Genomic DNA, 26,164 nt, shown 5'->3' with positions numbered 1-26,164 from the left:
AGTGATGAAATTTCATTTTAGCCTGTCCTTACTTTTTATGCATATGTAGTTTACAATAGTAAATTAACACTGCATTATGCCTAAATGAAGCATGCAATCCTTTTTTAAAGTCGACTATCCAATTACTACATTTCACTGTCTGTTTTTCTATCATTCCTTTATCTTTATTATTTTAATTACACATATAATCAGTATATTTTATTATTAATACATTTTATATAGGCGTTTTTTGTTCTGGGTTTGTTGGGGATGCTTTATGAATATATGGAGACCATAAACTAAATACTACACTAATAAATGCTGGGTTGTTTTACCCTATTGTTGGGTCAAATATGGACAAACCCTACTGTATGTCTAAGTTTTTTCATTTAATTAAAATTACACTTTTTTCCATTGATTGGGTTTGTGAGTTGGCACATTTGACCCAAAATTGGGTTGAAATTCATTAATTTTCCTTCGGTTTAGTCCCTTTATTAATCAAGGGTCACCACAGTGGAATGAACCGCCTACTTTTCCAGCATATGTTTTACACAGCGGATGCCCTTCCAGCTGCAACCAAGTACTGGAAAACATTCAAACACATTCATTCACAAACATAAATATTTTGTTATTTTGTTTATTCAACTCACCTATAGCGCAAAAGTGGGAGAAACCAGAGCAAAACCCACGCCAACACGGGGAGAACATGCTAACTCTACACAGAAATGCCAACTGACCCAGCCAGGATTCGAACCAGCAACCTTCTTGCTGTGAGGCAATAACAAAATAACCCAGCATTTTCTGCATAAAACCTATAAATATAGTCCATATTACTCGTGCAACATATTTTCATATCACAGCGTTCAGACAGAAAAGAAGTCAATATTTACAGTATATGTGGGTTGTTTACTCACTGTGAATCTGGATTTGGACCAGAACACTTTCACCTCTTTTCCTTCCAGACATTTTCTCACTCATTTAGTCAACGTTTCCACAGCAACCAAGCACAAACCTATGGAGATTTACATTTGTGTATTTCTGCGTTAAGCACACATCCCTTTTCCCAAAAACATGTTCACACTCACTAGCTCATGTTTAATGTTACAGTGTAAAAGAGACGGATTTATTTCAGGATTTATTCGCAAAAACAGTGCTCAGCATATATGAGTGCACCCATAGGCGGAGGATGGACAAATTCCAGGGTATATATGAGGTGCCCTTTAATGCATTTAAAAAGTTTTGCGACCGACAAATCAGAGGTGTCAACAAAAGCACAGCCCATCACCAAAAATCTATTATATTCAACACACGCATTAAATTATTTTATTAAACTTTGGGTCAGTTTATTTATTAATTTGTATTATAAATTTTATTTAATAATTTAATTAAAATTATTCTGTTCATTAAGGCGGCATTTATTATATACAAGTTCAATTATTATATATAAGTTTAATTGTTTAATACTTATTTATTAAATATTTACTTATTACTTACACTGTATGTAGTTTCAAATGAAATTATTAATCCTTGTTGCTTTTTTTACTATGGCCATTAATAATAATAATAATAATTATTATTATATTATATTATATTATATTATATTATATTATATTATATTATATTATTTTATATTATATTATATTATATTATATTATATTATATTATATTATATTATATTATATTATGTTATGTTATATTATATTATATTATATTAATTATATTATATTATATTATATTATATTATATTATATTATTTTATGTTATGTTATATTATATTATATTATATTATATTATATTATATTATATTATATTATATTATTTTATGTTATGTTATATTATATTATATTAATTATATTATATTATATTATATTATATTATATTATATTATATTATATTATTTTATGTTATGTTATATTATATTATATTAATTATATTATATTATATTATATTATATTATATTATATTATATTATATTATATTATATATTATATTATATTATATTATATTAATGGAAGTCCTCTGTCCAACACACAAAAATGTCAGTCAACATAAACAATAGCCACTGCCCTACCTAATGCAGCAAAATCCTATCCTTTTAGACCAGGCATTATAAGGGTTGATAAAGTCTTTTTTGTTTAGTCCTGTAATGTTACTTTCGATATGCAGCTAGGGGCCAGACATTTTAAAATGAATAGACCTAAATAGGGTAGACCTCAGTGCCTAGAATAGCTAGTATTTTATATTTATGATCTCTGGTAATATACAGTAGTGATTTATTTAACAAGTGACATTTTTGAGCATTGTTTTTTGAGCAACTACCCATTTCATTTAATGCAGAAAACAAGTTAAACCAGAATAATATATTATTATACCTCTCTCGTAATACTCATTTGTCATTTAATACTTATGTAACTTAATCAAATCAAAATAGTTGGCTGGGCAGCAACTTTGGTTTTGTTTTCAAAGCTGCTGCAAACTCCAGTAACAAGCAGCGCTCATCAGTGCAAAGTGCAGAGTTGGACAGTTCCATTTTTGTGCAGAGGGGGACTTTAAATTTGATCGACAAACTTACAATCACTAAGGTGTTCTGTTAATCATTAACTAATCATAAATTACATTCATATTCCGCCTTACACTCGTTACTTGTATTCAATGTAGTTTTTTTCGGTAACACTTTACAATAACAGTACATGAATAATGATGTATTAATATGTAAACTAAACATTAGTTTATTATAAATTAATGATGAGTTAAGGTATGCACTGATCATGAATTAACTTTAACTACAACATGATTCACATGAGTTCATGTGTGAATGATGGCTACCTTAATTACTTGTTAGTACATGATTGTTTGTTATTTAATGTATTAATTACCACATTAGTTTATGCTTAATTTAATCATGATGAACTCATGATATGTTAATGTATATTTATGTTGTGACTTTACTTGGAGGGGCACATCATCATTAACCCATTCTTAACTACTCATGAACTCCTTATGCACGTCCAACTAGTGAGTTTACACTGAATAACAATAGAAAGGTGTTCTGTCAACATCAACATGAACAGGAGTTCATGAGTAGTTAAGGATGAGTTAATAGTGATGTGCCCCTCCAAGTAAAGTCATGACATAACTATACATTAACAGCTCATGAGTTCATGTTGGTTACATTTGGCTTTAACTTACATGTTAATTAATACATTAATTAACAACATGTCAGGGTTCTGCCACTTTGGTCTTGTAAATTCTTGTTTTGGTGGCAGAGCTCTGACACTACTCAGGTCTGGTCCTGTTCCTGTCTCTGTGTGCGCGCGTGCCGTTGTGGGTGTACGCAGAGTGTGCGCGCTTCTGCTTGACGCGGCCGCGCGCGCGCTCTGCGTCCCTCAGACGCGTGCGCTCTTGTACTCGTGTTTGTGTTTTCGTTTGTCAGCAGCGTGGTGTTTCATTCCCAGCGTCTCAGTCTTGTTGGTTTCGGTTTTGGTCGGCGCTGGGATGAAGCGTGTGAGCGCACGGTGAGTGTTTTCATTCATCATGTGCTCGTGTCTTGCATCTTTTGTCAAAGCACGTGGCTCGGTGTTTACATTGTGGTCACGTACTTTTGTCGTGTGCTTCAGTGTTGTGTTATGTGAGCGCATGGCTTGTATTGTCTCTCTGTGTCATGCGCTCTCCCGTCTATTGTCTAGTCCCACCCTCCTTGTTAACCCATCATTAGTTAATTGTGTTCACCTGTGTGTCAATTTACTTTTTGCTTTATAATCCCCCTCATGTTTTCAGTCCTTTGCCAGTTCGTCGTCGATTGTTTCCTGTCTTGTGTCCAGCCCTGTCTTGTCCTGCCAGTCCCGCCAGCCCTGTCAAGTTTGTTTTTGCCTTTTTAATTCATGTTTTCCCCTTCGGGGTAGTTTTGTTTTGCCTTTTATTTTTATTTGTAGTTTAAAATAAATATTTCTACATTTCTTCTGCAATTGGGTCTGCACTCCTTTTTTTCCCTCACCGGCCGTGACACAACATGTACTAACAAGTAATTAAGGTAGTCGTTATTTACACATGAACTCATGTGACTCATGTTGTAGTTAAAGTTAATTCATGATTAGTGCATACCTTAACTCATCATCACTTCATAATAAAGTAATATTTTGTTTACATATTAATACATCATTATTCATGTACTGTTATTGTAAAGTGTTACCGTTTTTTCTTTGCTGCTATCTCCGTAGTTTCTGACCAAGGGGAGGCTAAGCCTTCCCCAGCCTCACACACGCTCCGCTTTTGAGTACACCCCTCGCAGATATCTCATATAAATTAATATTTTCTATAGGAAGCTTTACAATAATGTATGTGTACATATACATTTGATTAGTCAGTACCGAAGCCAAATCTGGAGCTAATCTAACAAAATAACTTGTGATAGCAGCCCAAAATGATTCATTAATTAATTTTCCTTCGGCTTAGTCCCTTATTTTTTAAGGGTCTCAACAGCGGAATGAACCACCAACTTTTCCAACATGTTTTATACAGTGGATGCCCTTCCAGCTGCAACCCAGCACTGGAAAACACCCACTCATACAGCACTCATACACTACAGCCAATTTAGTTCAATTCACCTATTGATTTCCAGACCTGACAGTTAAATACAGCAGTGAAGTAAACAGGCTTCAGCGCATGTGTATACGTGTTGTGCATTTCAGCTCGTCTTCTACATCTGTGTGGGCTTCTTCATCTATAATTCAACAGCATGTGAACGTTATTGCTCCCAGAATGCCTTACTATAGCCTACAGAGAAGTCTATTTACTGTACACGTCTGAAGGAGTTAAAACATTACGCCTTAAACATGCTCTACAGAGGCTCGATGTTAGGCGCACTTATCTAAACGTGTCAGAGCACAAGTCAGAAGATTCATGCAAGCATTCTCCACAGCCGGCATTAGCATAAACGCTCATCTCCACGGCCATTTTTCACACTTCCAGAAGAATCACGGCACAAGAGAAAGTGGCACATCTGTTGAGGGAATTCTCTCTGAATGCATACGTCTCATCATAAGCCTCTTGCATACAGTTAAAACTAGAGGTGTTTATGATTTCTTTAAGATGGACAAGGTGATTTGTAGTGGTCAAATCTCTATGTTTAGAACACACTCAAGTGCACTAGATTTGTTCTGCAAATGCGAGTAACTTCCTTTTTGGGAAAAATCACTGCTGTGATGAACTGTTTGCATGAGTTGCCTTTTAATTTGTCTTTAAGAAGGTATCTTAGTAGGCTGCACAATTACGTCAGAATGTTTTAATCTTGGACTTACTTTGAGTTATAGTTTAATCAAACCGAGTATTTACTTATTTCACACTTTTATAACTTTGGTAGTATCTGCTTAAATCTTAAAAGATTTAATTATTGTGTGGCTCACAGTCAAGGGCGCCTTCAGGATTTTGTTAAAGGTGCGGACATATCCAGCACTACCCTGCCCCATCATCCCTTATTCTTATTTTAATTTCAAAAAGCACTAATGTTTGCTGCCAAGGGCTATATTTAAGGTGTTACGTCTTACACAAGTCTAGGGGAAAATATAATGAATGCAACAATATTAATTTAAAGAGCAGTAAACTGGGACCAGTCACAACACAACAAAGAGTAAAGTTCCAAAAGTTTATTTACAAAAAAACCAAAGTCACACAATGAGTGTTAAGGAAGTTCTAGCTTCAGGAGGGGAATAAAGCCAAAATAACAAACAAAACAGGGTTCTGTCTGGGAGAAAAGCCTCTAAACAAACTACAAGAAAACAATGATGAAAATCCACATCAAAACTACACTGACTCCCTGACTGACCTCAAAACAGGAGAAAAAGTCCAACAAAAAGGAATGGCCGTCCACCTCCTTACTGCTTCCTGGGGGAAAAGCAAAAGAAAGAAATCAAAGTTTAAACCGTGGTACTGCTCTTAGCCACAACAGAGAACAAGTACCAATCATACACAAGTCAGATCTTAAATCAAAACAGTTCAACTTTTCAACAGTTCTCAACAGCTTTAATTTAACTGAAACCCAGCTAGTGCTCTGGAGAAAGGTTCCTCTCTAGCTCCTTTCTCGACATCCAGCTGCGTCCGAAACCGCATACTTCCATACTATATAGTATGCTAAAATCAGTATGCGAGCAGAGTAGTATGTCCGAATTCAAAGAATTCAAAAATCAGTATGTGAGAAGTACCCGGATGACTTACTACTTCCGGCGAGATTCTGGAGTGCGCATCGCATGCATGCTGCGCTATCCCATGATGCCCCGCGAGCAAATTCATGAATGGGAGTAAAGCGACGTAATTGACGCAGGTAGGTCACGTGACTATGACAAAATGGGGGATGTAGTACGTCCGAATTCCATTCATACTTTTCACGTTCATACTGTATAGAACGTACTTTTCTAACGGCCGAGTAGTACGTTTAAATTCAAATGCAGTACCTACTGAGTAGTAGGCGGTTTCGGACGCAGCCCAATTGGCCTGTGTTTTTATCCCCTCTCACGTCTCCATGGTAAGTGAACACAGCTGTGGGAAGCAATCAGCAACCTGCTTGAAATTCAGGAGGGGAGGAGTCAAGGCAACAAAAGAAGAACAGGGAAAAAAACATTTGACACAATATAAACAAAAATAACTTTGAACAATACGTCTCTAAACGAAACAAAGGGCATTGCCACGAGTGAGACCGAAAATGAGAGCACATCATTGTATCTTAATTTAAATATATATTTTTATTGGTCAATAATAACGAATATCCTCTGAAAACGTCTTAAAATTTTTTAGAAGGGTGAGGGAACTCAGAAATTCTGTGTGAGGATGAAGATGTCTGCTTATTTGTGTGACTTTCCTCTTGATATTTTAGTGCGGATGTATACCTGGCCGAATTGCACTGCATATGGCGAGAGCGCGTCTTTGAAGCTGTGTGTTCCTACTGTGACATTACCACATCAAATGTGACATGTTAACATGGATGCAGTTCACTAGAGTGAATCTGATTTATGTTAGCTCCACATCTAACTATCAGGCACCTGTAGAGATTATGCGTTTGAGTAAAACATATACAAGTAAAATGGACCAGGTGATTTTTAAAATGAATGACGGTGAATGAAAGTCAAACCGATGAGCTGTCTGACAAAAAAGTGCCCTTCTGAATGCCCTTCTGGATCTTTCACATACATCCAAAACACTACTACGTTACTATCTGTAACCTAGTTATTTGCCTTAATACACAATAATATAATTAAGGTGTTTAGGTGAAGTGCTTTCATGTAAGAGTTTCCTGTAACTTTGGGTGACTTTAACTGCAGTTCGGCAGTTTCACTTTCACTCATGAAGATTTCATTCATGCCCCTGTGACAAACTGGAGTATTAGACGCAAATAAAGGGTAAGGACTGGTGAAAGTGTTATGGAATTTAATAACGCACGCAGAATGGACAGAAAAAGCTTCCGCATTCCACGATGTGTGTGTGTGTGTGTGTGTGTGTGTGTGTGTGTGTGTGTGTGTGTGGTCCTTTACTGAGAGCCGTGTGTGGATCTTGTTGTAAAATAGGGCGAACAGTCCTACATGACAGTAATAGTTTGATTGCGGTGTTTACTTCAATAACGCCACTAATATCTGCATACTCCACATGTCTTAATTCCATTTCTGTTTAGTTTAGTTATGACTTTAGTCGTATTAAGGTGATAAAAAATCTCTGTTTGGAGCTTATTTAGGCCTAGAGTTCAAAATTTATGTTTAACTGAATAAACAGTCTGTAAACACAAGTACATCTTATTGAACATCATTTATTTTCATCACCAATTATCATAGTAGAACAGTGTCTCAAGCAGTTTGTGATTCATTTAGGAAACAGGAGATGAGCCCCCAGTCTAATGCGCCACCTGGCTTGAGAAACCCGTTCTCAATGACTTATTTAGTCATTATTGGGGTAGCACACATATTCTGAATGCCTTCGGCAGAATTCAAATGAGCCATTTTAATCTAGATTAATTCATTGAAAATATATATATATTTTTTTTAAATCTATGCCCACCTATATTCTAAAAACAAACAATATTTTTACAGTGTTTATAATGATTCAAATGTGATTTTGTGAGTGATTCAAGTGTGATGATGTGAGCCTGTAGTAGTGTTTTTCATTAATCGGATCATGATATTGCATGTAGCAACAGAGATTGGGATTTTTCTCAAAAGTAAATAAACAAAGTTACACTTTAAAGGTACAATTCTTGCTATTAAGAAACCATTAACTAAGACTTTTAGTTCAATAAAACTACTACTTAACTGCTTATTAATAGTTAGGTCAGGGGTGGGCAATCTCGGTCCAGGAGGGCCAGTGTCCTGCACAGTTTAGCTCCAATCATATTCAAACAGACCTCCCTATAGAGTTCAAGTGATCTTGAAGACACTAATTAGTTTGTTCAGGTGTGTTTGACTAGTGTTGGAACAAAACTCTACAGGGACACCGGCCCTCGAGGATCAAGTTTGCCCATCCCTGAGTTAGGTTGTAGTTGGGATTAGGTATTGATAGGATTAGGGATGTAGAATAAAATCATGCTTAATAAGTGCTAATAAACTGTTAATTTCTTAATAATAAGCAGCTAATAAGCCACTAGTTAATAGTGGAATTTGGCACAAACTAAAGTGTTACTAATAAATAAATTAATTAATTAATAAAAATAAAAAAAACAAGCTTCATTTTGAAATGTAGAGATTCATATGTAGAGATTATTAAAGCATTAACGCAATACATTTTTACATTTTTACAATGTTCCGCTCTTGCTGTAGGGGTTCAGTGCAGTCAGTTTTGTCCATCAGATGCCATGTGAGCAAGACGGAACTAATATGCATAAATATTTTATCTGGGGCACCATCAATTCAAATGGCGCGTGAGATTATCACATGTCAGCCTTCCAAATGGCTTCATAACCTCCTCTAGAGAAAGTGTGTGAACATCTCTGTTAAACAGCTAACAGGGAAGAGAAATAACTGAGCCTGTTCACTTTCCGAGGAACAGAGAATCCTTCAACAATGAACACACACACAAAACATCCAAAATCACAATTATAGATCATCAACATGAAGCATAAAGGATGTGAAATACATGTGCTTTTATGAAATATAAGCTCAATACTTGAAGATAAGTCATTATATTAAGAGTTTTCACTCACTATAATTATGTATTTGGGGTAGCACGGTGGCTTGGTGGTTAGCACTGTTGCCTCGCAGCAAGAATTTGAGTCCTAAGTCAGTTGGCATTTGTATGTGGAGTTTGCATGTTCTCCTCGTGTTGATGTTGGTTTCCTCTGGGTGCTCCGGTTTCCCCCACAGTCCAAACACATGCGCTATAGGTGAATTGAATAAGCCCGGAGAACGGGGGAGAACATGCAAACTCCACACAGAAATGCCAACTGACCCAATCGGGACTCAAACCAGCTACCTTCTTGCTGTGAGGCGACAGTGCTAACCACTAAGCCACCGTGGCGCAAAACAGCGCAAGGTAATATATAGAAAAGAATAGGGGACCATACTAGATTTGATGCTGGCAAATGAAGGATATAGCGGCAAAGAACAGATATAAAGGTTTAAACTGACCATTTTGGAGCTGTGCTGTGATAATATAAGGCATGCCCTTGTTGGCCTAACTGGGACAGCACTAAATTGGTTCATATCCTATTTCACTAAACGCTCGCAGTTCATTTATTTAGGAGGTCATAGATCGCGGACTGTCCCTCTGTATCACGGTGTCCCCCAGGGTTCGGTACTCGGGCCACTTTTGTTTAGCATTTATATGCTACCTCTTGGAAAAATGTTACAAAAACATGGCATTAATTATCATTGCTATACTGACGACACATAGATTTATATTAGTACATTTTCTAATCTATCTGCCTCACTGTAGACACTTAACGCTTGCTTGGTGGAGATTTAAGCCTGGATGCAACAAAACTGTCTAAAATTAAACAGCTCCAAGACTGAGATTTTACTTATTGGCACACCCTCTAATGTTAATAGATGTGGCAATCTCAAGTTAACAGTCGATGAATCTCTTTTAACTTCTTCTATGCAGGTGCGAAATCTTGGTGTCCTCTTTGATGCTCAGCTTAGCCTGAAACCTCATTTTAAACAGTTAACAAAAACTGCATTTTATCACTTACGCAACATTGCCCGTATCCGTCTTTTTCTCTCAACACCAGATGCTGAAAAGCTTGTCCATGCTTTTATTACGTCTCGTTTAGATTTTTGTAACTCTTTATTTGGGGGTCTGCCAACCAATTCACTTAAGATCTTACAGTATGTTCAAAACTCAGCTGCACGTGTGTTAACCCACACATCATCTCGCTCTCACATTACTCCTGTACTTCAGCAGTTACACTGGTTGCCTGTTAAGTCACGCATCGATTTTAAAACCTTGATTTTAACTTACAAAGCTGTTCATGGTTCTGCACCTGATTATATGTGTGACCTGATATTGACCTCCTCTTCTTCTCGCAATCTACGTTCTGCTTCGGGGCTCACCTTGTATCAGCCCATTGCAAACATAGCAGCATGGGAGGCAGCACATGCCCCTAAATTGTGGTAGGCTCTCCCCACAAATACCTGGACTGTTTTATGAAACTTCTTAAAACTCATCTTTTTATTATTGCTTATAATTTATGAGGCCTTCTGTTAATATGTATATTTTTATCATTATTATCGTTCTGACTTTTTTAGTGTATTTCATGTTCTTCTGTGTCTTGATGCTCTTGTTAGCTCTTTGAGTTTGAGAAAAGCGCAATATAAATAAAATGTATTATTATTATTATTATTATTATTATTATTATTGTTCACTCCAAAAATGAAAGTTTTCTTATCATTTCCTCACACTGTTAAGTGGTTCTTAACACATCGGAATCGACTGGAATAAAAGCAGTCTTTAATTTGTTTTAAAACAATTTTAAGGTCAATGTTATTAGCACAGTGTTCAGTTGTACATTCTAAAACTCGACATTTATAATCCGACATTATCTTCAGCAGGTGAAAACTAATTTAATTCATGCTAATGAGCAGTGAAGGGAATAACAGTGCTATAAGTAAACGGCGCAACTAATGGCGCTACTTTTTCCAGTAACACAAAATAAACTGAGTTACTTTTTCCCCCGTTACAACGCGGTCACCATTACGGACAATGACATGTGCGTTACTATAATTGAGAACACTGAAGCGGTTTTCATATGAGCACGTCTCTCTCTGATACTCTTTGTCTGGGGTTGGTGTGTGTTTGTTTGGGGCTGGGGCCGGACACCTAACCCCAAAGGCAAAGTAGGGCAGGCGTTCACCATAGACAGTAAAAGATATGGACGTAGTATCTGTCATATACCAACCTGGGGATACCAAACAAGGGCAAAGAGGCGGAGCGTGAGCAGAGCTACAGACGCATGCTGGCATTTTGCTTAGACAGGCTTTTCTTTAGGAGAAATGCTCAATACTTCATTACCTGTGACTTGTTTGTGTTCTGACCACATGTCCTTGGTTGTACACTAAATCAATAAAGTGTTTAAACTCGTAAAAAAAACACTGCTGTAATACATTGAGGCACTAAGCATTGTTCTTATGATGCTTTTCAACAGGTGTGAATTACTTTCAAACACTTCAGATATAGTCTGTGTTAGTAAATGCAAGGCTATTGATGAAATCAAGGCATAACACTGACTGTTCTAGAGCCTACAGCTAATCAATCTGATAGATTCTGGAGTGCATTACAGCTCTAAAGAAAAATATAAATGATAAATAGTCTTAAATAAAACAAATATATCTATAGAGATAATATATAAGTATATAATTTCACTCACCTGGGAAATGGAGGCCATGTGAATGGTTTGTGAGCACAATTAAGTGCACACAGCATGTCATATCATCTGATAATTGTAGGAAATAATCCCAAAAGGCAATTGACTGTGTAAAGCCACATAAAACAACACAATAATATGATGAATATGCAGAGTTCAGCAGCTTATCAGCCGGAATAAGCTGAGGTGAAGTGACAGAGACCAGCGAGACTTAGCTGTTACTCAAGTGGCTACTGCCTTAACTATGCAAACTTAATAAAACCTAATATAAAGGATGAGTTATAAAAAAAATTCACCCCCTCAGAGTTGTCATGAAAGGTAATATTAGCTATATGAACCAACATCATTCTTTGTACCAGGCTGTAAACACTTTTTTTCTGCTGTAAAGTTGGTCATTCTAACAGTTGGCTCAATAGAAATTTGCTCCATATGGAGCCAGGACTAGCAGAATTTCCATGAATTGGAGTTTCAGTTACTTCCGTATTGGCTGCCCGAGGGTGAGTGGGAGGTTACCGCTTTGGCGTTCACACACAGGCACACGCACACAATCATTCGCACACACCAATGACCAGGAGTCAAAACAACGGTAAATCCAACGAGTTCAAAGATAGCGTTGGCAAACTGGAAATATAAGCACTACTTTTCCTTAATGAGGTGACATGCAAGAATGTTTCTGTATCGTGTAACATATGTCCAGGAAAAAATAGTCTCTCTGCGTCTGTGACGATTAATTCTAATCCAATGAAGCCCCTCACGTCGTCACATGCTGCCACAAAATTAGTGGCTACACAGATGATAATGTGAGCTCTGCTACCAAAGAAGCTATGACGTCAAAGAGAATAAGACTTGATTTGTCTCCACCGCAAACACTTATTCAGACAGAATTAAACAAAATAATATTTAGATATATAGCCCTGCTGTTTTTCCCCCCAATTTCTGTTTAACGGAGAGATTTTTTTCAACACATTTCTAATTTTATCTTTGCCATGATGACAGTACATAATATTTGACTAGATATTTTTCAAGACACTTCTATACAGCTTAAAGTGACATTTAAAGGTTTAACTAAGTTAATTAGGTTAACTAGGCAGGTTAGGGTAATTAGGCAAGTTATTGTATAACAATGGTTTGTTCTGTAGACTATCTAAAAAAATACAGCTAATAACATTGACCTTAAAATGTTTGTAATGTAATGTAATGTAATGTAAAATGTAATGTAATGTGTATTTATATAGCGCATTTATTGTGTATGGCCATACACCCAAAGCGCTTCACAATCATGAGAGGGGGTCTCTTCACACCACCACCAGTGTGCAGCATCCACTTGGATGATGTGACGGCTGCCACAGGACAACGGCGCCAGTGCGCTCACCAAACACCAGCTATTGGTGGAGAGGAGAGACAGTGATAGAGCCAATTCGGTGGTAGGGGATGATTGTGAGGCCATGATCGTAAGGGCCGATAGAGGGACTTTGGCCAGGACACCGGGATTACACCCCTGCTCTTTCACGAGAAGTGCCATGGGATTTTTAATGACCACAGAGAGTCAGGACCTAGGTTTAACGTCTCATCCGAAAGACGGCGCCCACTGACAGTGTACTCTCCCCTTCACTTTTACTGGGGCATTAGGACTCACACAGACCACAGGTTGAGCGCCCCCTACTGGCCTCACTAATACCACTTCCAACAGCAACCTAGTGTTCCCTAGTGGTCTCCCATCCAGGTACTGACCAGGCTCAGCCCTGCTTAGCTTCAGTGAGTAACCGGTTTTGGGCTGCAGGGTGACATGGCTGTGGTTTGTTTGTTGGTTTGTTTGTTTGTTGTTTTTTGTGTGTTTGTTTTTTTATTAAAAACTGCTTTTATTCTAGGCGAAATAAAACAAATAAGACTTTCTCTAAAAGAAAGAATATTTTCAAACATGCTGTGAACATTTCCTGAATCTGTTAAACATCATTTGGTAAATATTCAAAAGAAAAAAAAGTCAAAGAGGGGCAAATAATTCTGACTTAGTTGAGGACATGCTGCCTTTGTCTCTCACATTGTCCAACAACAACATTAAAATAGTGTAGATTACTGTACTATGGTTTATATTTATTTCGATTTTTTTTTTTAACGCAATAGTTACATGATTACTCACTTTTATAATTATGTAGCTCGGTTACTATTTGTGAGAAGTAACTAATAACTCTTTCAAAGCAACATTACCAAGACCGCTGATGAGATGGTCACTAGTGGGCGGAGCTTTCCCCCCCTGATGACACAAACGAAGGAAGAATGTCAATCAAAGTGTTTCTGCAGACTGTTTTCATCAAGTGTGATTGTAAGAAATCACATTTTTCAAGTAATACATTTTTACCATTAGAGGCTGGTTATATTCACACACTTCTGCACACAACTGTTTAAAAGTGATTTGTTTTCATAATAGGTCCCCTTTAAGAAGGGCTAATCATTTTGACTTGAACTGTATATAAAGTATTGTTAGCCTGAATGACATATTGTAGTGTCTCTTCTGTCAATCATGGAAAAAAGAGAATGAAAAAAAGCAGAAAAAGGTAATACTGCAAAAATAAAAAGGGTCATGTTAGATCAGTAGACAGAGCAGACATGAGTTCTTGTCAGAGAGAAGGAAAGAAAAAAAATATATTTTCAGGCCACAGAAGATGGAGCTGCCAGTGTACTGTATGTGAGTGAACTGTGTGTGTTTCTCAGACAGTTTGGCAGCTCCAGTGAATGTGTCCATCAGGGATCTGAAGAGCAGCTCAGCCGTGGTGACATGGGACACGCCAGACGGAGAGCCAGTCATCGGCTTCGCCATCACACAACAGGTACTGTCCACCACAGGGGGAAAGAAAAGCAACACAATTCTTGAGCTTTTTTCGGGGGACAACTTCATTGTTTACTTTAGTTAAAGTCTAATAAACTAACTTAATTTCTTCATTTACACTACAAAAACTGCTTTTTGTAGATTTTTTTGTCTTGTTTCAAGTGCAAATATCTAAAAATGATTATAGCAAGAAGCATTTTCTAGACAAGCAAAATCACGGTGAGTTTTTCCTTGAAATACGCGAAATAATCTGCCAATGGGATTATGGATTACTTCATTTTTTTAAGGTAAGTAGTTGAACAATTTATATGGGCTGAATTTAAACAAACACATTAGTAATGTTCAGCTTAATTTGTTTAAATTCAGCCCATATAAATACTTTGCAAAACCTTACCTTAAAAATATACAGCTGAAGTCAGAATTATTAGCCCCCCTAAATTATTTTTTATGTTTATGTTTTTATGTTATGTTTATTTTTCCCCAATTTCTGTTTACGGAGAGAAGATTTTTTCAACACATTTCTAAACATAATAGTTTTAATAACTCATTTCTAATAACTGATTTATTTTATCTTTGTCATGATGACAGTAAAATATATTTGACTAGATATTTTTCAAGACACTTCTGTACATTTAAAGCCTGAACTAGGTTAATTAGGCAAGTTATTGTATAATGATGGTTTGTTCTGTAGATTATCGAGAAAAAATATAGCTTAAAGGGGCTAATAATTTTGTCCCTAAAATGGTTTTAAAAAAATTAAAAACTACTTTTATTCTAGCCTGAATAAAACTAATAAGACTGTCTCCAGAAGAAAAAATATTATCAGACATACTGTGAAAATTTCCTTGCTCTGTTAAACATCATTTGGAAAATATATATAGAAAAAAAAAAGAACAAAATTCAAAGGGATAATAATTCTGACTTCAACTGTATATATATAAATCCAACAAATAATTTTTTTTCAGTGTAGACAACCGCAAATAAACTGTGATAATGTGCGAAATGTTGAAGGTGTTTGAATATTGTTGGTTTTGATTGTGTGTAAAATACAATGCATTCATGTAAATACAGTTTTGACTTGTCTTTACCAGAAGAAAGATGTCCGCATGCTGCGCTTTATTCAAGAAGTGAACACCACTACGCGGAGCTGTGCATTGTGGGATCTGGAAGCTGATACGGATTACATTGTGCACGTTCAGTCTATCAGCATCAGCGGGGCAAGTCCTGTTAGTGAAGCTGTGCACTTCAAGACCCCGACAGAAGTTGAAACACAGGCCTCCAAGAACAAAGGTGCTCACAACACACATCTCTCACACCCATCATCTATACACTCACCAGCCAGTTTACTAGGTACAGCGAGCAGCAGTTCTGTGGGGGCAAATGCTTTGTTGATGGCAGAGGTCTGGGGAGAATGGCCAGACAGGTTCCAGCTGATAGAAAGGCAACAGTAACTCAAATAAGCAGTCGTTACAACCAAGATATGCAGAGGAGCGTCTCTGAATACACTACAAGTCCAACCTTAGAGCAGATGGGCAGCAGAAGACCACACCAGGTGCCACTTCTGTCAGCTAAGAACAGCAAACTGAGGCTACAATTCACACAGGCTCACCAAAATTGAACAAGACAAGATTGGAAAAACGTTGCCTTGTCTGATGAGTCTCGATTCCTGTTGCAACATTCGGATGGTCGGGTCAGAATTTGACATCAACAACATGAAAGCATGGATCCGTCCTGCCTTGTATCAACGGTTCAGGCTGGTTTTGGTGGTGTAATGGTGGGGGGTATTTTCTTGGCACACTTTGGGTCCATTAGTACCAATTGAGCATCGTGTCAACGCCACAGCCTACCTGAGTATTGTTGCTGACCATGTCCATCCCTTTATGACCACAGTGTCCCCATCTTCTGATGGCTACTTCCAGCAGGATAACACACCATGTCATACAGCGTGAATCATCTCAAACTGGTTTCTTGAACATGACAATGAGTTCACTGTACTCAAATGGCCTCCACAATCCTCAGATCTCAATCCATTAAAGCACCTTTAGGATGTGGTGGAATGGGAGATTGGCATCATGGATGTGCAGCCGACAAATCTGCAGCAACTGCGTGATGCTATCATGTCAATATAAACCAAAATCGGAGGAATATTTCCAGAATCTCGTTGAATCTATGCCACAAAGGATTAAGGTAGTTCTGAAGGTAAAAGAGGGTCCAACCGAGTACCAACCAGCAAGGTGTACCTAATAAAGTGGCCGGTGAGTGTATATGAACAGTGCTTCTCTATGATGCTTAAAAAGACCCACCTGCAAAGCTACCTGAAAAACTATGGGCAAGTTGTGTAAATGCAAAGTGTGGTTATACCAAATGTTGAATTGATTTAGTCAATATAAGTTAATTGATATATAAAATGTATTTATCCATTATTTTTTAAAAGCATGCTAATTTTACAGCATTTTTACACAAGTGCCAAAAACTGTACATTTGCAAGTTGGTTTTTTGAAGCGTCTTAGAGATGTTTTAAAAAGTTCTTCTGGATTGAGTTTGTATAAATGTCACTGACAGAGTGGATGAACATCAGATTAGATCTCTGTGTGGAGCACTGGCTGTTGGCAGACAACAATCTCACTGTACAATTATGACAAAAATAATGTTGAATTTATACTTCAAACTGACATGCAATAGAAATATCCCACTTTAAACCTTTTTTTTTTTTTTTTGGTGAAAATTTTAGTGACCTAAGACTAAAATACAATTGAAGTCAGAATTATTAGCCCCCCTGTCTATTTTTTCCCCCAATTTCTGTTTAACAGAGAGATTTTTCAGCAAATTTCTAAACATAGTAGCTTCAATAACTCATTTCTAATAACTGATTTTTTTTTTTATCTTTGCCATTATGACTAAATAATATTTGACTAGATATTTTTCAGGACACTTCTATACAGCTTAAAGTGACATTTAAAGGCTAAACTAGGGTAATTAGGTTAACTAGGCAGGTTAGGGTAATTAGGCAAGTTATTGTTTACTTAAAGAGGCTAATAATTTTAAAATCTTAAAATGGTTAAAAAATGTAAAAATGCTTCTATTCTAGCAGAAATAAAACAAAAAAGACTTTCTCCAGAAGAAAAAAATATTATCAGACGTACTGTGAAAATTTCCTTGCTCTGTTAAACATCATTTGGGAAATATTAAAAAAAAATAAAAATCAACTGTATAATATATATATAGTGCCTTAGTGTCCCACCAATGACGATATACGGCCATATCGCACTGCTACTTGTGTGTTATAGTGTTTATACCACAGTTTGACAGCATTATCGTGTATAGAAAAAAAAAAAATCAAACACAGTCTCAAAAATCCTTCACATCTGCAGCTGACGTCAGAACAGCACAAACCGTTGCTACTTCACAAACATCACTTTAGAGCTAGTATTTGAATGATTCTCTAGTGTAATGTCTAAAGTTAAGACAAAACACATTTGCTCACATTTTAAGATTATAAGGCTGAATGGCATGAAATGCCATCAGTCTGCAGAGATTTCCCAGTATTTCTCTGTTGCAACCGAGAGATCCCAATAATCAACCCTGAAAAAGTCAGAGCAAACCAAAAACTAATAGATGACTGAGCAGATTACTATGGTATAAATACAGCACTACAACACACTAAAGAGAGAGATCGACTTAGAATGTCACTTGCCTGTTCTATAATGATTTGTTTAGCTGTAGTTTAAAACGTACGCTGAAAAAATGCTGTTTTTCTCCTCTGAGCTTATTATGCGTTCTCTGTCGCCATCTTGTGGCAGAATGTCAACCATTTTTGCTCTGCTCTATGACAAGCTAATGGTCGCCAAAGTGCTGAAATTATGAATATTTAAAATAGGCACTATCCTTATAAATAAACTGCATAGTCGCAATTTAAACAACTACATTCTTGCCTAAAAAAGCCTTAAAAGTACATTATGTTGTCCAACAGCTGCATTATTTGTCAAACGTGTCCTCTGCTTGCCACTCATGTGGGTGGAGTATTACAGTGTGAAGTGTGAAGAGGCTGTACAAGTGCTGATATTACTTTAAATATCTCACAGCTATCAGCCAATCAGATTCAAGAACCAGGCATAACTGTTGTATAAATAAATTTCAGTGTTTAGAAGTGCTAGAAGTTGCTGTTTTGTACTGAAAAATGGTGCAATTTTCACACAGAAATTGCTAGTAGGTTTGATAAGAAACTGCAAATACTCCCAAGTGCAGTTAAGACAATGTTTGCCTGTACAGTGTTGGATTTATGCAATTTTGTCACATAAATGTATGTGCATTTCATAATGAACTTAAATATTTTTCAGTCCCTCAAGGTCTAGGATTTTGTCCTAGTCCAAAAGTTCTTGGAACCAGGCCCGGATTGGCTAATCGGGAGGACTGGGAGAAATCCCGGTCCGTTTTTTGGCCGCGAGGGCCAGTGTTTCAAGCTGCTCGCACTCTCAGCAGTCGCACTTTTTTTTCATTTATTTATTTATTTGACCATAGCCCTAATCTTTTTATTCATTATTTTGCCGCAGCTCCGCTCTTCTTATTTATTGTCTCGCAGCCCCATGAGCACAATGCAGACCGTAACTATCATTCCGGCGACATAAGTATAACAAGACCATAGTGGTCCAGTGGACAGCATGTTGTGTTACGATGCCATTGATCCGTGTTCTAACCACACCTGAGTTATTCTTTTTTTTTCTCTTATTTTTATTGTTTAGACATATAAAACTGTACGGTTGTTGATCATTTTAAGTTCTAAGGCAGCTTTTTTTTCTTGAAAAAGACGTGATTGTGTAATTAGAAACTGAATTGGAAATGACCTTATTTTAATATAGTCAGTCGTGAACTGAGGTGGGCTGGTCTAAGGCTTGAAACTCCAGGGTTGAAAAGGAGTCCCACTCCGGCCCTGCTTGGAACAAAAAAAAAATTTGACAGGATTTTTGTGTATTTTCACATCAAAACACAAAAAAAGTGTAAGCAAAGACTACCGTACGTTTAGAGGAAAGCAGTCACAGCAGTGTTTTGGTGGTGGTGGGGCTGGAGGTTGCATTACAAAATGATTTGATTTTATTTTATGGAGGGACAGATTTTCAGCTATTACATTAGTCATTTTTTTAAATAAATAAAAAGATTTTTTGTACTTAAAAATTGTCAAAGATGTGCTTGCTTTCACTTCTCTGACCAATGATTAACAAATAATTAATGAATCTTGAGATTAGTTCAGACAGAAGATCGTCTTTAAGATTAATTAGATTGATTAAGGGTGCATCTCACCCCTATCAATCAATAATCTGTGATTAGCTCTGCTTTTAATTAACCCATCTTTGTAAATGGACACTGTAAAATCTCAAAGAGGCCTCTGATCTGATCTGATAGCATTAAGGCTCTTTAAATCACTTAAAAATCTTTACAGTTTTAGGAATTGTTTATATACATATACACTGCATATGACCTTGGAGCACAAAACCAGGTTTACTGTATGTTGCACAGGTATGTTTATTGGAATAACCAAAAGTACGTTATGAGTCAAAATGTTTTATTTTAATTTTATATAAAAAAATAATTAGAATATTAAGTAGGGATCATCTTTCATAATATATACACTTACCGGCCACTTTATTTGGTACATCTTACTAGTACCTGGTTGGACCCCATTTTGCCTTCAGAACTGCCTTAATCCTTTTGTGGCAAAGATTGAACAAGGTACTGGAAATATTCCTCAGAAATTTTGCTCCATATTGACATGATAGCATCACGCAGTTGCTGCAGATTTGACAGCTGCACATTCAGGATGCCAATCTCCCGTTTCACCACATCACAAAGGTGCTCTATTGGATTTAGATCTGCTGACTGTGGAGGCTATTTGAGTACAGTGAACTCATTGTCATGTTCAAGAAACCAGTCTGAGATGATTTACGCTTTATGACATGGTGTGATATCCTGCTAGAAGTAGCCTTTAGTAGATGGATATACTGTGGTCATAAAGGGATGGACATGGTCAGCAACAATACTCAGGTAGGCTGTGGCGTTGACACGATGCTCAATTGGTACTAATGGGCCCAAAGTGTGCCAAGATAATATCCACCACACCATTACACCACCACCAGCCTAAATCGTTGATACAAGGCAGGACGGATCCATGCTTTCATGTTGTTGACACCAAATTCTGACATTACAATCTGAATGTCACAGCAGAAATAAAGACTCTCATTATACCAGGCAACATTTCTTCAATCTTCTATTGTCCAATTTTGCTAAGCCAGTGCTATTTGTAGCGTTAGTTTCCTTTTCTTAGCTGACAGGAGTGGCACCCAGTGTGGTGTTCTGCTGCTGTAGCCCATCTGCCTCAATGTTAAGCATGTTGTGCTTTCAGAGATGCTCTTTTGCAGACCTCGATTGTAACAAGTAGTTACTTGAGTTACTGTTGTCTTTCTATCAGCTGGAACCTGTCTGGCCATTCTCCTCTGACAGCAACAAGGTATTTGCGCCCACAAATTCGCAGCCCATCACTGGATATTTTCTCTTTTTCAGACCGTTCTCTGTAAACCCTAGAGATGGTTGTGCATGAAAATCCCAGTAGATCAGCAGTGTCTGGCACCAACAATCATGCCACGTTCAAAGTCACTTAAATCCCGTTTCTTCGCCATTCTGATGCTCAACTTGACCATGCCTGCATGCCTAAATGCTTTGAGTTGCTGCCATGTGATTGGCTGATGGGAAATTTGCATTGACGAGCAGTTGTACAGGTGTACCTGATAAAGTGGCCATTGAGGATGGAGATCAGTTATACCTCAGACAAATATATAGCCAACCCTAACAAACCATACATCAATTAAAATTGTAGTCATTCAGCTTTCAGATAATGCATAAATCTGTATAAATGTTTGAGTCCCTTATGACTTGGTTTGTGGTACATATTCAAACACACACACACATACACACACACACTTAGGGTCTTTATCAGTATTCAGTGTGTGACGTATACCTGTAATATAGTGTCTGTATCTCTGACAGACGAGGTGACGATGGAGGAGGTCGGGCCGAACGCTCAGCTCAGGGCCGGAGAGTTCATCATCATCGTGGTGGTCCTCATTATGTGGGCAGGTGAGCATTAGTACAGGAGACCACATCTGCTTGTAATCAGATTACAGCTACTTACAGCTTATTATTAGCCATCACATTTACATTGTCATTTTGTCCAAAGCGACTTACAATTGAAGAGGCATTCCACAGTCACAAGTCCCACAGTAAAATGAATGGGCCACACATAAATGGCGTTACAACATACGCTGTTCGCGCACACAACAACACACAAACATGCATAGGCGTTTAACATGTTGTACAGTTTTTGCTCATCTCCTCATGGAAAATGTGACAGGATTAACAGCAAATAGGTAAACATGCTGCTGTATTAAGATCCATAATAGCCAAATTACTGTACAAAATAAACCTGATTTAACATCCACTAACCAGAACTCCTGTTGTGTGGTTGAAGCAATGTCCTTTATAGTTGTGTACACTAGGCAGCTGTGCTGATTACAGTGGCTATGAATTGCATAGCTCAAAAAGTAGAGTTTAAAATGCTGTAAAAAAAAGGTCTAAGGGTGCTTTCACACCTGCTTCATTTCGTTCGATTGAATCGCACTAGAGTTTGTTTTCCCTTTTGGTGCGGTTCGTTAGGGCAGATGAGAATGCAGCAATTGTACTCGAGTGCGCAACAAATAAGCGTACCGACACCTGCTTGAAGAGGTGGTCTCGGTACGCTTTCAAACAAACCCTGGAGCGGTTCGTTTGTGGTGAGAATATGATCCGTAACAGGTCCAACCTCAAAAAGTACTGCGCCTTTTGGACTAATCCAGCTGCCGTAGGCCGATGCCCTCTGCATTATTGGATATGGAGGAAAAATATTTGTTGACAGCGCTTCACCAACATAGAGAGAGAGAGGGGAGTTTAGCTAAATTAATTCATGCTTCCTCCTGAAGTGATGTGCGATGCATTAAAACACTGTTTTTCAGCCGCAGTAGCGCTTCATTCTCGAAATGTACAGTTTGTCTAAAGCAGGCATACAATCCATCAGCGCAGTCGTCCCTCCAGAGTAAAAACGACATTTTGTTTTGTTTACTTTCGGAGGTTTATTGGCATTTTCCCGTACGTGAATTCTAACCAATCAATAAGCAGTGTAGGAAATATGTTCAACAACATCTGGCCAATGAGAGATGTGGATTTTGTCAGATGACTGCATTTTGGTTTGTTCCAACTGGTTCGGACCAAAGGCAGCAGTGTGGTGTGAAAACGACCCAGAGACGGCAGAAAATGCAACAATGTATCATTTATTGCCCTTGGTCCGGACCAAATGAAGCGAACTACAGATGTGAAGGCACCCTAAGTGTATGACTTACTTTACACACATGTGTAACCCCGCCAGTCCTACGCCACCCAACCCACTCCGAGCTGGTATCGAACCAGCGACCTTACGCATGGGAGTCGGTTGCTCCACCAAGGAGGCTAAAGACCAGGGCCTCTAACATGGGTCGCTAGCGCACCTTTAGAGGTCAGAGGAGTGAGTTTACCTGCACAGCACTCACTAGCTGGCCTCCGTTACACTCACCCCCCTAAACCTCACTCTCATCCGGGTAACTGCACCAATGTAACCCCGCCAGTCCTACACCTCCCAACCGGCTCTGAGCTGGGATCGAGCCGGCGACCTTCCGCATGGGAGTCGGGTGCTCTACCAAGGAGGCTAAAGACCATAGCCTCTAGTGTCTGTCGCTAGAGCACCTTTAGAGGTCAGAGGAGTGAGGTTTACCTGCACAGCACACACTAGCTGGCCTCCGTTACACTCACCCCCCTAAACCTCACTACCATCCGGGTCACGGCACCAATGTAACCCCGCCAGTCCTATGCCACCCAACCCGCTCTGAGCTGGTATCGAACCGGCGATTTTCTGCATGGGAGTCTGTTGCTCTAACATGAGGCTAAAGACCATGGCCTCTAGCATCGGTCGCTAGAGCACCTTTAGAGGTCAGAGGAATGAGGTTTACCTGCACAGCACTTACTAGCTGGCCTCCGTTACACATGCTGGATAACAGAGAGTTGGAACAGGTCTTTTAATCTGAGTTTCTCTGCAAATCCTGTCTTGTGGACATGATTATATGCATTAATACGGAGCATGTTAATACGCACCTGTCAAAAAATATAGGTGCCCAGGGAAAACAGCAAGTCATGTTGGGCCTCAAAATTGCTGGGATTCGGATCCTATTTTAACATTACACATTTTTAAAAAGAGATGTGCTGTGTTTATATCACTCCAATATGACTGTGGACACACATTTCCTTCTAAACAGCTTGCAAAAGATGATTCTGCATGATAAAGATATATTTGGATGGATGGATGGATGGATCTTAAACCATGTTGTGCTGTTATGAACACCACTGCAAATACATTGAATCTACACTGAATCTACAGTGTTTGTGTGTGTGTTTCAGGTGTGATCGCACTATTCTGCCGTCAGTATGACATCATTAAAGACAACGAACCAAACAATAACAAGGATAAAGCCAAGAACTCGTCTGAATGCAGCACTCCAGAGCACACGTCAGGTGGCCTGCTGCGCAGTAAGGTATAACCAGCAGTCCAGACCACACTATACACAGGTGAATCGACTCCACCACACTTTACTGACATCACACTTCATTTCACATCACTATATACACATCCTCATTTATTCAGACAATGATCCTTATTAATAATATGTGAAGTGGCTTCCGGGTCCAAGCGCTCTATCAAACTGTATGAGGAGACTCAAAAATGGTAATAATAAACATTTACAATACATTTGAAAAGTCATGATTACAATATATATATATATATATATATATATATATATATATATATATATATATATATATATATATATATATATAAGGGCTGCGTCCAAAATTGCCTATTACTCACTAGATACTCCCATTTGTATTTAAACGTACTACTAGACTGTACGACCTACACAGTATGAATGAAAATCGGATGTTCAACGTCCACCATTTTGTCATCATCACGTGACTCACCCGCGTCAGTTGAGTCGCTTCATTCCTATCAAAGAGCTTAGAATGACCAAGAGGCGACACTCAATAGAACATTTCGTTGCAACAGCAGCGCCCAGCAGCAGCCCTGGATTCCGCCATTTTGGAGTGAAAGCGATCGGCTGTCCATTGGATTTCCTTACTGTCGCGATGGCAAGCAGCTGCTTTGTTTTTTGTTTATTTATTTAAAAAGGCCATTAAAGCTGAGATACTACCTGAAAGACGACAATACAACACTTACTATCACAATCATCAGCACTTTTAATAGTTTATTTTACAGACTTATAATATGCTGTTGTTCTATTGGAGTTTTCATTCCAAAATGACCGCCGCACCCTCTAGTGTAATTTGGGAACCAGCCACTAGAGTGTCACCTCTTGGTCATTCTAAGCTCTTTTAAAGCTCTTTCTAAGCTCTCTTCTAAGCTCCCATTCATGAATTCTCTCGCGGTGCATCATGGGATAGTGTAGCGTGCATTTGATGCACACTTCAGAATCTTGCCGGAAGTAGTAGGTCATCCAAGTACTTCTGGCTCACTGATTTTCGAATTCGATGAATTCAGTCAAACTACTTGACTCGCAAACTGTATTTAGCGCATTATATAGTATGGAAGTAAGCCATTTCGGACGCAGCCTTGGTGTCTGTGATGCAGCAAGTCCAGAGACTGTTCTGTACACCATGATGTTATGATGTTAAAATTCACTTTAATGTGTGACATGACTAAAAAATGGTCATAAACAAATATTTTCTCAATTCAAATGAGTAGCGGCTTGTGCCCGGAAAAAAGATTTCATACATCACAACATCCCAACCCCTTTGAGGGTCTCTGCACTGGCTTGGTCAGAATTATAAGCCCTCCTAAACTATTGGCCGACCTGTATATTTAGACTTTTTCAACACATTTTTAAACATAATAGTTTTAATAACTCATTCCTTATAAGTGATTTATTTTATCTTTGCCATGATGATAGTAAATATTATTTGATTATTTATTTTTCAAGAAACTAGTATTCAGCTGAACCCTTTCACTGCCTGTTCCACCAAATGGTTGACCATGTTTTGACTGTTTTGAATAATGGTTTACACAAACAGCAAACTTCAAAAAATAAATATGATTTATATTCAAAACTGTTTTATTTTGAATACGTTTTAAAATAAATTGGTCTTAACCTTCTTTTTTTTTCATAGTATATGGATTAAATCCGGCACTTTTACCATAAACTGACATATCTACCATTTGGCAGAGGTTGATATTTTAGAAATTATGGGATGATTACCCCCAAATAATCCACTGAGTGTGTTAACTAGTGACATTAGGAGTTAAGAAATCCAATCCATTTTTTCCCCCTTGTAGAACAGTTAAAGGGTTATAGTGACATTAAAAGGGTTAAATACGTTAATTAGGCAAATTATGGTAATTGGGCAAG

At 37.8% G+C, this 26,164-nt stretch overlaps 1 protein-coding gene across 7 annotated transcripts in view; it reads left to right on the top strand.

The window, feature by feature from the left end:
* fndc5a (fibronectin type III domain containing 5a) overlaps window positions 1-26,164 on the top strand; it is a 59,321-nt gene that overhangs the window by 25,997 nt on the left and 7,160 nt on the right. For 4 of the 7 annotated variants that reach the window (XR_015506385.1, XR_015506384.1, XR_015506386.1 and 1 more), the window contains 4 exons: window positions 14,522-14,637; window positions 15,728-15,926; window positions 21,672-21,761; window positions 24,144-24,311. Coding sequence is in view for 3 of the 7 variants with exons in the window: in XM_087279761.1 (XP_087135887.1) it covers window positions 14,522-14,637; window positions 15,728-15,926; window positions 21,672-21,761; window positions 24,144-24,283 (545 nt within the window). In the remaining 4 variants the exon portion in view is untranslated. The remainder of the gene's footprint in view (window positions 1-14,521; window positions 14,638-15,727; window positions 15,927-21,671; window positions 21,762-24,143; window positions 24,312-26,164) is intronic. The other 3 variants (XR_015506383.1, XM_087279759.1, XM_087279760.1) reach the window with 1 other exon arrangement.

The sequence above is a fragment of the Danio rerio genome, chromosome 13 (assembly GCF_052040795.2).
Source record: "Danio rerio strain M-AB ecotype USA chromosome 13, GRCz13ab, whole genome shotgun sequence".
Classification (NCBI taxonomy): Eukaryota; Metazoa; Chordata; class Actinopteri; order Cypriniformes; family Danionidae; genus Danio; species Danio rerio.
This window is presented reverse-complemented; position numbering and strand designations above follow the sequence as displayed.